The sequence below is a fragment of the Notolabrus celidotus genome, chromosome 11 (genome assembly GCF_009762535.1).
Source record: "Notolabrus celidotus isolate fNotCel1 chromosome 11, fNotCel1.pri, whole genome shotgun sequence".
In the NCBI taxonomy this organism is placed as follows: domain Eukaryota; kingdom Metazoa; phylum Chordata; class Actinopteri; order Labriformes; family Labridae; genus Notolabrus; species Notolabrus celidotus.
In genome coordinates, this window is record NC_048282.1 from 30,309,182 (window position 1) to 30,321,569 (window position 12,388).

The following is a 12,388-nucleotide window of genomic DNA, read 5'->3' on the forward strand; positions in this document are numbered from 1 at the left end:
AGTCAGAATTCTGACTTTGAAAAAAAAAATGTATATATATATATATATATCACCTTTATTTTATTTTTTTTCAGTGGCCCTAATCCTCTTCAGTAGTTCCGGATTAGGGCTTCCATTGATCAGAACAAATATTTGGGTAGTATTTGGAGGCGCATGCTTAAAAGGGGGTTCTTTGACTCAAACCTGGCAACCTTAGAGGACTCTGCTGTAGGAAAATATTGCCCACAGCTTCAGACGACTTGGCAGTGAAGACGGCTGGCGGTAGGAGCTGCAGTAACCCGTTTCCAGAATCGACTGTGCAGTTTTCTCTCCAACACTAAGTACGTATTTAATATAAGTTCTCCTTCAGCTCATCTCTGCTCTTCAAACTAACGCTTTAACACCAACACAGAGGCTCAGTTCAGCAGCTAAATGAAAGCTAACCTTGCAACACAGAATAATAAAAGCTAGCTAGCTGAGGCTGCATTCAAAGGTCCATCCAGAAGGTAGGGCCGAGTACTTCATGCTGCTCCCCATCGTCGTCACTGCTGCTTTCGGGGTTTAATAACACTGAAGGGGAACTGTTCCAGTCAGTGAGGCGGAATCCTGCAGAGCTAATCACATAACGTTGTATTAGGTAATGTTAGCAGGCTAACTAACGTGAACGTAACCTTCGGATTTCAGCCAAATGTGGGCAACAATGGTCTGCTTTAAAAACCAGATACTGGATAAATACAACCAGAGAGCATCTCGTGCAAGAAGAAGTGAAGCTGAAAGGTTGAGATTAAAAGTTGTATGAGCTAACATCTCAAAGCAAGTCATGTTTCATAATGTATTCACAGCGCACAGCAGAGGTTCAGGGAGCTAACACTGGCACTAAGTTGGATGTGTGATTTGATTGGTCAGTGTAAATTCTTAATAAGGTTATTATAGCAATAGATAATGAAAATCAAACTCTAAGCAATATTTTACATAATAAACTAAAATTAAAATAAATTATGCTTTACAAAAAAATATAAAATCAAACTACATTGTGTTTACAAATATTTAAAATAAAGTTAATTATAAATATTCTTTAATTTTCTTCATTGTTAATAATTTCATACATAATGTAGATATGATAAGCACACAAACACATAGCTTCATGCCTTGTCTCTAGTGGCTGGTTGTGGTTGTTCATCATTTGCATTGAAATACATTTTCTAAATTGGTTTGGTGTTTTCATTACACATTAGTATTTCCAGCCCTGTTGTGTCATGTATTACAAAACAGGCAAAACTATCACTAAAACCAGTAGATAAGAACTCACACTGAGACTAAATGAAACCTAACCTAAACTGTCTCAAAACTAATCCTTAATTATCATAACTAGGGATTATACAGATACAAAATTACATATATAATACTATTTAGGAGACCTTTTAACCCCCTATGTGCCTGGGTGGCCCCTCAGGTCTGTGGATGCATCTCTGCTGGTTGTGCCAAGATCCTGCCTTCAAACCAAGGTGACCGAGCCTTTTCAATCAGAGCTCCAAGTTTATGGAACACCCTGCCACTGACAATTAGACAGTCCACAACCTGCACTGCTTTTAAATCCTCACTAAAAACATTTTTATATAAGACAGCATTTCTCCACCCCTAATTCATTCTCAGCTTTTTTGTTGTGAAGCACTTTGTAACCTTGTTAACAAAAGTGCTATTTAAATAAAGTTTATTATTAGTAGTATTATTATAACCATTGTGTTAGTATAAGCAGATATCGACACTGTTGACAAACATCGACCATTTGCTAATAATTCAGCCTGAACCGATTTGAGTGGCCGATGCGTCCCTATAGTTCTGCATCAGTTTAATGCTGTCGTGCAGGTGGTTTTATCTTAACAGCTGATTCTGTTTCCTTTCCTTTTTCATACTGTGCCATGGAGTCACCTGTTGATCAGACTCTAGCATGAGATAAGGGGTAAAGCGATGCTGTGCGCTTATGACTTCAGAATTTGTTTTCATTTGTTGGCAGTGGGGAAGTATTACAGTCTCTGAGAAGTGACAGCAACATGCAGTTAATAAGAGGAAACAGATTTGATACATCTAATATCTCATTAGATTACTTAAAATCCCTGGCATCAGAATCAGCTATCTGTGAAATTGTTAAAACACCAGTGTTGGTATCTGTCTTGATTTTCAAAATTGGTGCTTCCTAAAGTATGACTTTGGCTTGGACATAAAGCTTTTCTCACTGAAGTTAATGTTCTGAATTTCCTGCAATGATTTCAGGAAATCCTCTCCAGTTTTATACAGAGGTTATTTCGTGTAGATAAGGTGACTAATTTCAATTTGGAGAAGTTAACTTAAATCGGTATATGATACAAGATCCAGCTGGATGATCTAGCTCAAACTTGTAAGTTTACATCTTCTTCTTCAGAAGAGATGAAGTGCTGCATGAAATGTCAGATCTGTACCTGATAAACTAGCGTCAAAACTGATACAAATGTTCTGTGTTCTGGTCTGGATTTAGAGGAGAACCTTGTTCTAAAATGGTCAACTAAGAGGGATCTGGTTCCCTTGTTAGGAGAAGAAATAAATCTGCTGTAGGGATGAAACATATTCTTATTGTCCTGCAGCTTTTTGGGCTGTATGTGGTTTGTTAAAGACAGGTGACTGTCTTATTTGAGTTCTGCTGAGTTTGCACTTCTCCCTTGTTGCGTCACTGAAGTACACCTGGCTCTCTTGCAGATTCAAGCACCATCCCTCTTGATAAACATGAATGCATCCTCCTAGTGTTTGCGTGAGCGCCCTGTTGCAGTGTCACTTGTTGATTGTGCTTGTGTGAGTTTGACGTCTGCAGTAGGTGTGGTGGAACCAGGATCGTGGCATGCCTCTGTCCTAATCAGGAGGGTGTGGATACTTTGTACAGCTTTTAGGTTTCCCTTTCGAGAGAAAAGAGGCTGAAAAAGAAACCGAGAGGAGGAAAACAGCTGCTGGCCATTAAAAACCAGTCCACATTGCTGCAGGTCCGGTTGACACACTTTTTAAGACCAGAAGGTCATAAATGAAGCTGACTGAGTTTTGGCAGCAGGTTGGAGAGCTGGAGGTATCAGAGGAGTATTGATTGTTCAGCAGGGTGATGACATCTTTTCCAGGACTAACTCAGACTGTGTTGGAGACTTTCAGACGGTACATTCTCCTCCTTCAAAGTGTACAAAACAGCAAGATTTCTCTTTTATTGAGGCTTTCTTTTACAGCATGTGTATTTCTCTGCTTGTAAAACAATGCATTGTAAATTTAAAGGGCTTCTCTGGGGATTTACACCTTGACAGTACTTCTGAATATTTGACATTGCACAAGTAGATTGTGGCTGAAGCTGCTACAGCGTCTTGTAGACAACTGAACCTGATCAGACTTGGTCCTCAATGTGCTTCTGTTTTTTGCTACTCTTTACGTCAGTGTGCAAATCAGTCATATGAGGAGAGTCTTGCTTGCTGCTTCATTTTCATACATGTTGTTTCAAGTTCCTCCTGATGGATGCAGACGCTGCCTTTACAAGGCGCCTCTTCTCCACGGTTGAGTTTTTGTGTGGTCTTAGTCAGATGCGTTGATAGGTGCTGGTGGATACGCCAAGAAGATGTCTGTTCTTAACCTTTAAGTTAGGTCTGAATCATTCTTAAAATAACAAGCCTGTTTTAGCACAGATATTTGTGTTGATATGTCAGAGAGGTAGCGACTCAAGGTGAGTACAAATACCTCTAAACTCTAATTTAGAGTATTTATCCTGCATTATTTCTAACACTGCCTGTCTGACACTTAAAATAACAGTTTCTAAATGCATAAAGAGATTCATCATCACGCTTTCTTTTGTGTATTTTTGGTCAAATCAAACCACCAATCTGTCCTCTTATTTGTGTGACTACTCGTAGGCGTCCTTTGTTATCCATTCGCAGCTGAAATTCAACTTCCAATCAGTTTAGAAAGTCAAAAGCTAATCCATGTCCAGAAGTATAAATTCAGAAATCTTAATCTGAGTTCTCCTCTCCTTTTGTGCCGTCGTTCATGACTTTGGCTGAAGCATAATCCAAAATATTTGCTGGGGTTCTCCATCATGCTTATTAAAACCATGTCAGCGAGTGGAGTTTTTGGACTCTCAGTCATCTGAAGGGCTCAGACCATGACGGCACGGTGGATATTCGGCTTAGCTCTCGTAAAGTTATTATCACTCGCCCCTCCTGCTGAGAACGAGGGGGGAAAAGGAAATACCCTCTTTAAAGATGTGCTTCTTTTTTACTCCTTCTAGCTTTTCCTCCTCCAAACTCAACTCGCTGTTTCTGCCAAGGAAAATATCAACTGCAGATTTTTTTCAAGAATGCTCTGCCAGACAGACAATAACTTACTGAAATCTGTTTTTCATTTATAATTTATTGCCAGAGGAAACAGATTTCCACTGATTTATATTCATATTTTTCAGATCTAACAGAAGTGCGGATCTGGTGGCGGTGAATTCTGCATCATACAGAATGGACACAGTTCATTAAAATGCAGATGTTTGATTTCCTACATCCTCAATCGTGTCAAAACCACGCTCAGTCTCTGGTTATTCAAACACATTTTTTCTTCCTTCCCTCACAGATTTGGATGAACTTGGTGGAGAAGCGGGAGGAAAACCTGAATCTTTGCCTAAATGGTGGAGACCTGATCTGAACCTCGTTCTTCCAATCTTCCTGCCAGAGAGTTGAGAGCCTTGCTGGCATCTTTTCTGAAAGGGAAAAAAAAACTCAAAGAGAAAGTCACCAAACAAAGAGGAGGAGCCTTTATTTGAACATCGGCTTAAACGCATTTGAAGGGTTATTAAAGTCTGCAGAAGTTAACACAGAGACTCTCCCGGACACTTCTGTGTGACGACATGGCAAAGAAGAACAGCCATAAGGGTAAGTGTCTGTCTCATCGACTTCTTATGAAGAAACAAGGGAATTAAAATTAATTCCCTTGTAAATAATTTGTATAAATGCATTTTAGTCCTTAGAATTAAGAATGTTACTCTGAATTACTTCACAATAAATGTGTTAAAGACCAGTCCTTAAGTGGTGAGTTAATCTAACAGATGGCTTCCCTTTAACCCAAAGTCTGCATCATATCCAGGGCCGTGTTCTGGACCTTTACTGTGACATTAACCTACTTTCATGCTCAAGAAAACAACTTTTACAAGGGCCTCATATTTCTTCTTTTTATTCCCCCTCGTCTTTAAAGGGCCGTAGATTATCTCTGGACTTTACTCTGCTGCTTCATACTCAGCTGTTGGCTTTTGTTTATCAATTCTAAAAAGGAAGTGTCCTCACTTTTTCCTCCCTTTCTCTCTTCCCGCTGTTGTTTGGATCGACTGGTTTCATTCTGCGCCTGATAACAGACACCATCCGGTCTTTCACCAGCCGTCGCTGGATATTAGTCATTTAAAGCAGATGCAGATTTAAGAGCGTTCAGGCACAGATGTGATCAATTTTTATCTCTTTATTTTTTTCACTTCCTTGCTGCTTGTGCTGATAGCTGAAGTGTCTGTGTGTCTGAATAACTCGTCTCTCTCCCAGCACAGTACAATCTGCAGAGTTGTGCTGTTATTTTAATTCAAATGAAGCCTACAGAATACGTTCAGATCTATTTTCAACGTGTGTGATCAGTTGAAACTGTGTTTGATTTGTTCAAGCCGTCAGCCTTGTCTGGAGAAGATGAATGGGATTCCAAATCTAAAATCTGCTGTAGCTATTTGACTTTTGATGCATAGATGAGGCAGTCTCGTTTTTCCAGGAAATCTCTCTGCAGATGTCTGGGGAGTGTTTTGTTTTGCAAATGATGTGCTACAGTGGTTTTGCAAATGTGATTGAGGAACCTGCCCTGAACTGACAGAGGAGTACAGATTTTGTCTTGTTTTTTCTTCTCAGACACGTCTGGGGTTGTGTTCGACACTCGCTCTAAGATGGTGATGTCCCAGGGAGGAACAGCGGAGAGGATGAAGGAGAAGGTAAGGAATATTAAACCTGCTGCACATAATTGGCACTGAGAGCCTGCTGATTAGGGTTGCAAAATTCAGGGAATTTTCAAAGTTGGAAACTTTCCATGGGAATAAACCAGGAATTGACTAAATTGAAGGTTGGCTCTTAATAGGAAACTTAAGTATAGTTGGGGAAAATATATTTTAGCATAATCCTGACTAAAACAACCAGATTTCATGCAAGTACAGTTGATTATCTCTGCTATTCCTCAATCACATGCACATAGCACACTGCTTACTGCAGGGCTATTGAGACCACGCCCCCTACATGCACTGTGCATTCCTCCATCACATGCATAGATGACTTCTACAATCCTGCAGAGGCTAGGCTTGAGAAGCTTGAGGGAAGATGATTTTTCATTTAACATTTTGAATGGGACTTTGTTGGGGTTGCATTGTTGTTAATTTTTGAACGGGTTGGGTCGGGGTGATGAGTAATATTCAACTCAACATTCATGTTTTTGTTCTTCAATGAAATAATTGATTGTTAAATACAATATTTAACACTTGATAAAGTTCTACTTACAAATAAATCTGTTTTATTTGTGTTATTTTGGATGGATGTCTGCTTATAACAAGACAAATATTTATGCTTGGATATGATACCTTTCCATTAAACAACCCTCAAGTCCAATAATTCCCATTGAAAGTTTCCAATTTGAAATATTTCCAAAATTCCTCAGCTTAACTTCCCATGGAAATGTACCGGGCATATTCCACCCCTTTGCAACCCTACTGCTGATGCATATGAAGGGTTAAATTTGACACCTCGAATCTGTGTAGAATATGTGTAATATCAAGAACTTTTTATCTGCTCAAGAAGTCAAACATTTCCACGCTGTGTTGGCGGATTCGTTCCTGAGCGTTGACAGTCAGTTCCATTACTTCTGGGCTCTGCACAGCAGTTTCCCAGTGGGCTGTTTTTTTGGCAACAGAAAACACGAGAGGGCAAGTTTTCAGAGCATGAGCAACTGTTATAGTAATGCTAAAGGGGAAAAAAAGGCTTGCTGTGGTTATTCCTGCCTGGATGGATGACAATTTATAAGAGTCTGAATATATCACTGGGATGTTTAATAGCTTTACACTTCAGTCAACCTGACTGCATTAAAGCTGCTGTTGGTAGGAATGGTGTAAAAAATGTTCCTTTTTTTCTGCTGGGTTTGGAGAAAAGGTCATAATGCCCATCGGTACTCATCGGTAAGTGGAGTAATGCGAGACTATTGCAAAATCTCTGCGTTTTCCAACGCCTTTGTATCAAGCAATGTTATTATTCCCCTCTATCCCGTTATGACGGACCAATCATAGCTAATCTCCAATCCTCTGTCCTGAGTTGTTAAGGGGCGGCCCCTACTACGTCCTCCGATTGGTTATGAGTCCGGCACTATCATGACTGCGCATGCCGATCTGTGTTGGGGGGCTAAGAGGAAATCTGGTTGGGATTGATTGTGTTGACACCAAGCGGCAATCTCCGGTCTCAAACTGTGAAGCCAATGCAGAAGTGTTATAAACCGCAATTCATTGAGAATCCACTTGAGGCTGGCTGCAGAAACACCAGAAACCACATACACATCAATTCAAAGAAGAAGATCTTTGCAACATTAATAAACATGTTTACAGCCTGGTTCAAAAAACGGCTTGGTTCTATGTAGCTAATTTCTCTTATCGGCACACACTGTACGGGGGGTGATTCTTCTTATAACGCGACGGTTCAGAAGATATACATGACTGACTCGACTCCCGGTCGGGAACACATAGCTGTTGGCTAGGAGGCTCAAACTCCACCTCTTCACGTCACCCTATGCCTGGTTGAGTTCAGCATTTCCAATATGGCTGCCGCCGACGATTGGCTTCAAAATAGCGCTCAGGAACAGATGGGTGATGTCATGGATACTACATCCATTATTTGTATTTTATACAGTCTATGGTTGAAGTCCCTCTCTCTGAACAGATGTTTACTCCACATCTCAGACTCTCTGCTCTTTAAAGCTATTAACCTACAAGCAAGTACTTAATAGTGATTGAGGCTGCACAAGCGATCACTGTTATATCTTAATATATTCATAGTCGTTCTTTAGGTTTTGGTTTCTAATGACTTTTTCTCTCAGCTGATAGTTGTTTGATGTAGAATGATCAAAAACAGTTTCAGTCTCCATGCACATCATGATCTAACTGACCCAACAGTAGCAGTGAGGTATTAGTGCCAGGACCGCTGACATATCTTTGCTTTATATTAATACTGTGTGCTTTGGATGGTTCTCAAAAAACAGCAATAAAACCCTTCATACTATGTTAATAGTATTTGCAGAAGTGCTGTGACTGCTTTCAAGGCTTACAGACTCTTCAAGAGAATTTTTCACGGGTTGTTTGTAGATGTTCAATCAGTATTCATGGCAAATGTAGTCAATGAATTCTTCAGTGTTTGCTGTACTGGCTGAGATAGCTCAGCTCCACTTCTCCTGGAGCTGAGCTGGCTGTTCCTGCATGGAACAGGATGCTCTGCGTGCGAGTAGTCTCGACCTCACTGCGCTGCTTTTCTTCAGATGTGTACTGGACTAAATACAGTGGAACATCTTGTTAATCTGAAGGCAGTAAAATGTGTCCTGAATGTCCTCTAGACTTTATATTTTGATATTCCATTTTTAATCCTTTCAGTGTTGTTCTGCTGCTCCACTGCAATACAGTCCAAGCAGAGATAGAAACATATGCTGAAAAATCCTGTAGCTCTTCAGAGACACCACCTGCCTTATGAATGACAGTGCCACAGTAGTAAGACCCACACACACTGCAGCTGTGCTCCTGAGACTGAAAGACAATCTGCAGCAAGATCAGGCTTTATTTTAACACTACCCCCCAACTCTGACTGATAACAACATTTAGAAACCAGCAAACAATCCTTGAAATGAATTTGTGTTTCCACATTTGCAGAATGCAAATAAGAACTTCAGTGCTCTGCTCTGCCCTTCAGCCAAATGTTAATTGAATTAACTTAAAGTTGGAACTGGTTCCAGTGAATGTACTCTAAATGTCGAGTCACCTTGGATGTAATTTAAGATGAAACCTGTTTGTGTCTCTCTTTGTTTTACAGATCAGTGCTGTCAGGGCGGTCGTCCCCAACAAAAGTAACAATGAGATTGTGCTGGTGTTACAGCATTTTGAGAACAGTGTGGACAAGGCCGTCCAAGCTTTTTTAGAAGGTATGAAGACGTTGTTGTTTGTCCTTGTGATGCTTTTGAATAATACGTTCCTGTGGCTGCATAATATCCCATAGAACTAGTACTGCTGCATATTTAAGCATAATTATGGCTTAAGACAATGATGGTCGCGACACATGGAAAGAGAGAGAGGATTAAGAAAACATGTACTACGTATGCTATTATGAAGTGACACACCTACCTGTATTCACATAGGGCCACCAGTATACACAGCATTAACTAGTTCGTTTACTATTTTGCTCATTCAGGTCGTTCTGCTGATCTCAGCCGCTCTTTCCCAGTGCATGTCACACTTTGCATTCAAAAGTCTGAGCAGTATTTGCATGCCTCTTTAGTTTCACAAGTTTAATTTTAGAAGCAGGAGGTTGTCCCTGCACGTCACGCTCCTTTGTTCCTTTTTTAGCGGTATCTAAACGTCGCCTCGGGGCAGTCAGATTTACAGATAGGTTTTACTAGATTCTAAGTCAGTCAGGTGTCTCTGTGTACTGTCGTCATCACTGTTTGCTTTACGCCGCAGGCAGCGCAGTCGAGATCCTGAAGGAGTGGAATGTCACCGGTAAAAAGAAGGTGAGAACAACACCTGAAAGTTGAATACCTTCAGGTTGTGTAAGCATTAAGACATCTATAAATAAAAGAGTGAAGTGCCCATCATCATTTGCAAACTATTGGTTAAGGCTTTTATTTGATTTTTAGCTTAAATCAAAGTATTTCTCCCCCCCTGTGTGTACTTTATTCGGTCTGATTCACTGCTCTGATACAAAAGGACCTGAACAAAAAGCTTTGACACTGCTCTCTTCATGTCCAGCCCAAGAAGAAAAAGAAGCCCAAGCCTCAGGCCGAGGCCACAGCAGAGCCCGCTCCGCCCGAGGCCACTCCACCAGAGGAGGCCAAGGATGAGATGAATGGCTTTCATGCCAACGGATCAGTAATGGACGGAGAGTCACTCGATTCTCTGAGTGAACAGTTGGACTCCGCCTCCCTGGATGCAGCTGAGCTGGACTCTGAACCTGCTACATCTGAAACCACTGGTAATCACAGCTGTGAAACATGATGAAGGCAAATGAGGGGGGGCTTCAGTCGGTACTGAGAAAGTCTAGTATGAGTGTTAAGCTAGACTACTCAAGGGATTTGCATTTATAGGGCCTCTGGTGTGACTTAATGTGACAATTTATCACAAAATTGATGATTACAAAATTACATTAAGTTGTTTTTTTTAACAAAGATACAAAAGCACACCTAAATGTTGTGCTGCTGTCTGTTCTTTCTGATCTCTACCTCTTTTAGTCAGATTTAAGGATGGTCTGTTTCGAGACCTCTTCATTCATTAGTTGTAACCTGTCTTCTTGCAGGTCCTGAAGCAGAAAGTGTTGATAGTGCCCCGAGTCCTGCCTTGCCTCAAGCAGGGAGGAATCACCAGGGTTATAGAGGAAACAAGAACCGACACCGACCAGGCTCAAATTCACAATCATCTAGTTCTTCTTTAGCACTGACCTCTGACGATCAAGGATCAGGAGTCAAGAAGCTAGGTTAGAAACCTCTAACACACCATATTATCTGTAGATGCATATACTTACCTGTAAGAACACAGTGATTGATGCTGCACTAAGAACTGTTTCCAAAGCACTTTCTCTTTAAAAAAAGTGGCATGTCCATTTTTGTGTTCTCAGCTCCAAACATCGACCGCTCTGTGAAGGACCTGCAGAGATGCACCGCCTCACTGACTCGATACAGGATGGTGGTCAAGGAGGAGATGGATTCCTCGATAAAGAAGATGAAGCAGACTTTTGCTGAACTCCAGAGCTGGTGGGTAAACTTCTACTTTATTTGAAAGTGCTTCCTGTCGTCGTCTCAGTTGAATCTGAAGAGGTGTTACAACATTTGAAGCATTGCAAAGGGAGATATTGAAAAAACGCTTTGAAGGACTTTTCCACTGCAGAAACAATCCCTGAGGACCAAGAACCGTGTGAGGAGGTTCTTCTTGATAGTAACAGCTCTTGCTCCTGGGTTAGGACTTTCTTTAATTGACTTGGGGTTTGCTTACCATTGCTGATTGAATCACTGATAGGACAGCTTAAGAGAGATTGGTCATGTAGGAAGGATAAAATGGGGTTGACATGCACCAAATGGTCGTTTTTGGGAGTTGAACCAGTGATGAGTGCATTGAGGACAACATCCTCTGTACATGGGGTGCATGCTCTACAGACTGAGCTGGGTTGCAGCATTCCATTCTGCTGGATTTCATCTTCAGCTTAACAAACCTGTGCCGTCATATGCATTCTTCTAGTCTCTTATGTTTCAAAGCACAAAGATCAGACTTCCTGGTTTACATCTGCTGATATGACACAAATTCTGTTGCTAGGGTAGAATAATATCCCTGGATTTGGATGCCTGTGTTGGAAATGCATTGAGTTCCTAGTTCCTGGAAAAGTTCCTGTATAAGAATCAGATTCCTGAAGGCCATAAAGTAGGGAGAGGCAGCCGAGAGAATGAGACAAGTGTATAGAAAAGAAGTGCTGATGAATGAATGAGTGAATGGAGGGGAAGGAAGAAGATTCTTTCTCGTGTTTCCTACTTAAGAGTCAATAGATATTAATAGATAGAAGCAACACCTCAAGGACTGTGTTGCATGTGAAACGTCTTCCTAGTTTGTCTAATTTGCTGAATCGTGACAGTAAGTCTGATTCAGACTCGAGCAGGAATGTGTCAGAGACATTTAGCTCCTGGTGTTCTATAGTTTATGCGATTGTTGCATGTTTACTGAAGCCATCAGAGGATTATATTTGTTTTTATAGATTATGCTGCAGTCAGTCAAAGGGCATTTTTCTCACCTTTGACCAACTCAATGAAACTGTGACAGCGTTTTTGCATAACAGGAAACAGACTGTTACATATGCTGTAATTTAAGTAGCTTTACAGTCTCAGGTGTGACGAACTGTCATAGACTCATCAAACACCAGGATGAACACAGGACGTAATTCAGACTCACACCTTTTGAAACCAGGAAACAGAAATAAGGACATACTTTAATAATTCCATGTGTCATTGTGTTTAAACAGACTTGAGGCTGTCAGCAGGCTGTACTGTACATATTGCTTATACCTCAAAGCAAGCACAGTGGAGGGGACAGAGTTCACCTGCTCGTCCCTGATTAGATCTCAAACTTCAT

The 12,388-nt window shown here is 40.8% G+C and overlaps 1 protein-coding gene across 1 annotated transcript in view; it reads left to right on the forward strand.

Moving 5' to 3' along the window:
• Positions 1–202: 202 nt before the first annotated feature.
• Positions 203–12,388, forward strand: part of spats2 (spermatogenesis associated serine rich 2) — a 29,054-nt gene continuing 16,868 nt past the window's right edge. Inside the window, exons 1-8 of the mRNA XM_034695594.1 lie at positions 203–320; positions 4,597–4,895; positions 5,901–5,980; positions 9,096–9,204; positions 9,740–9,789; positions 10,028–10,250; positions 10,572–10,748; positions 10,890–11,025. Coding sequence (XP_034551485.1) covers positions 4,871–4,895; positions 5,901–5,980; positions 9,096–9,204; positions 9,740–9,789; positions 10,028–10,250; positions 10,572–10,748; positions 10,890–11,025 — 800 coding nt within the window. The 5' untranslated portion in view covers positions 203–320; positions 4,597–4,870. The remainder of the gene's footprint in view (positions 321–4,596; positions 4,896–5,900; positions 5,981–9,095; positions 9,205–9,739; positions 9,790–10,027; positions 10,251–10,571; positions 10,749–10,889; positions 11,026–12,388) is intronic.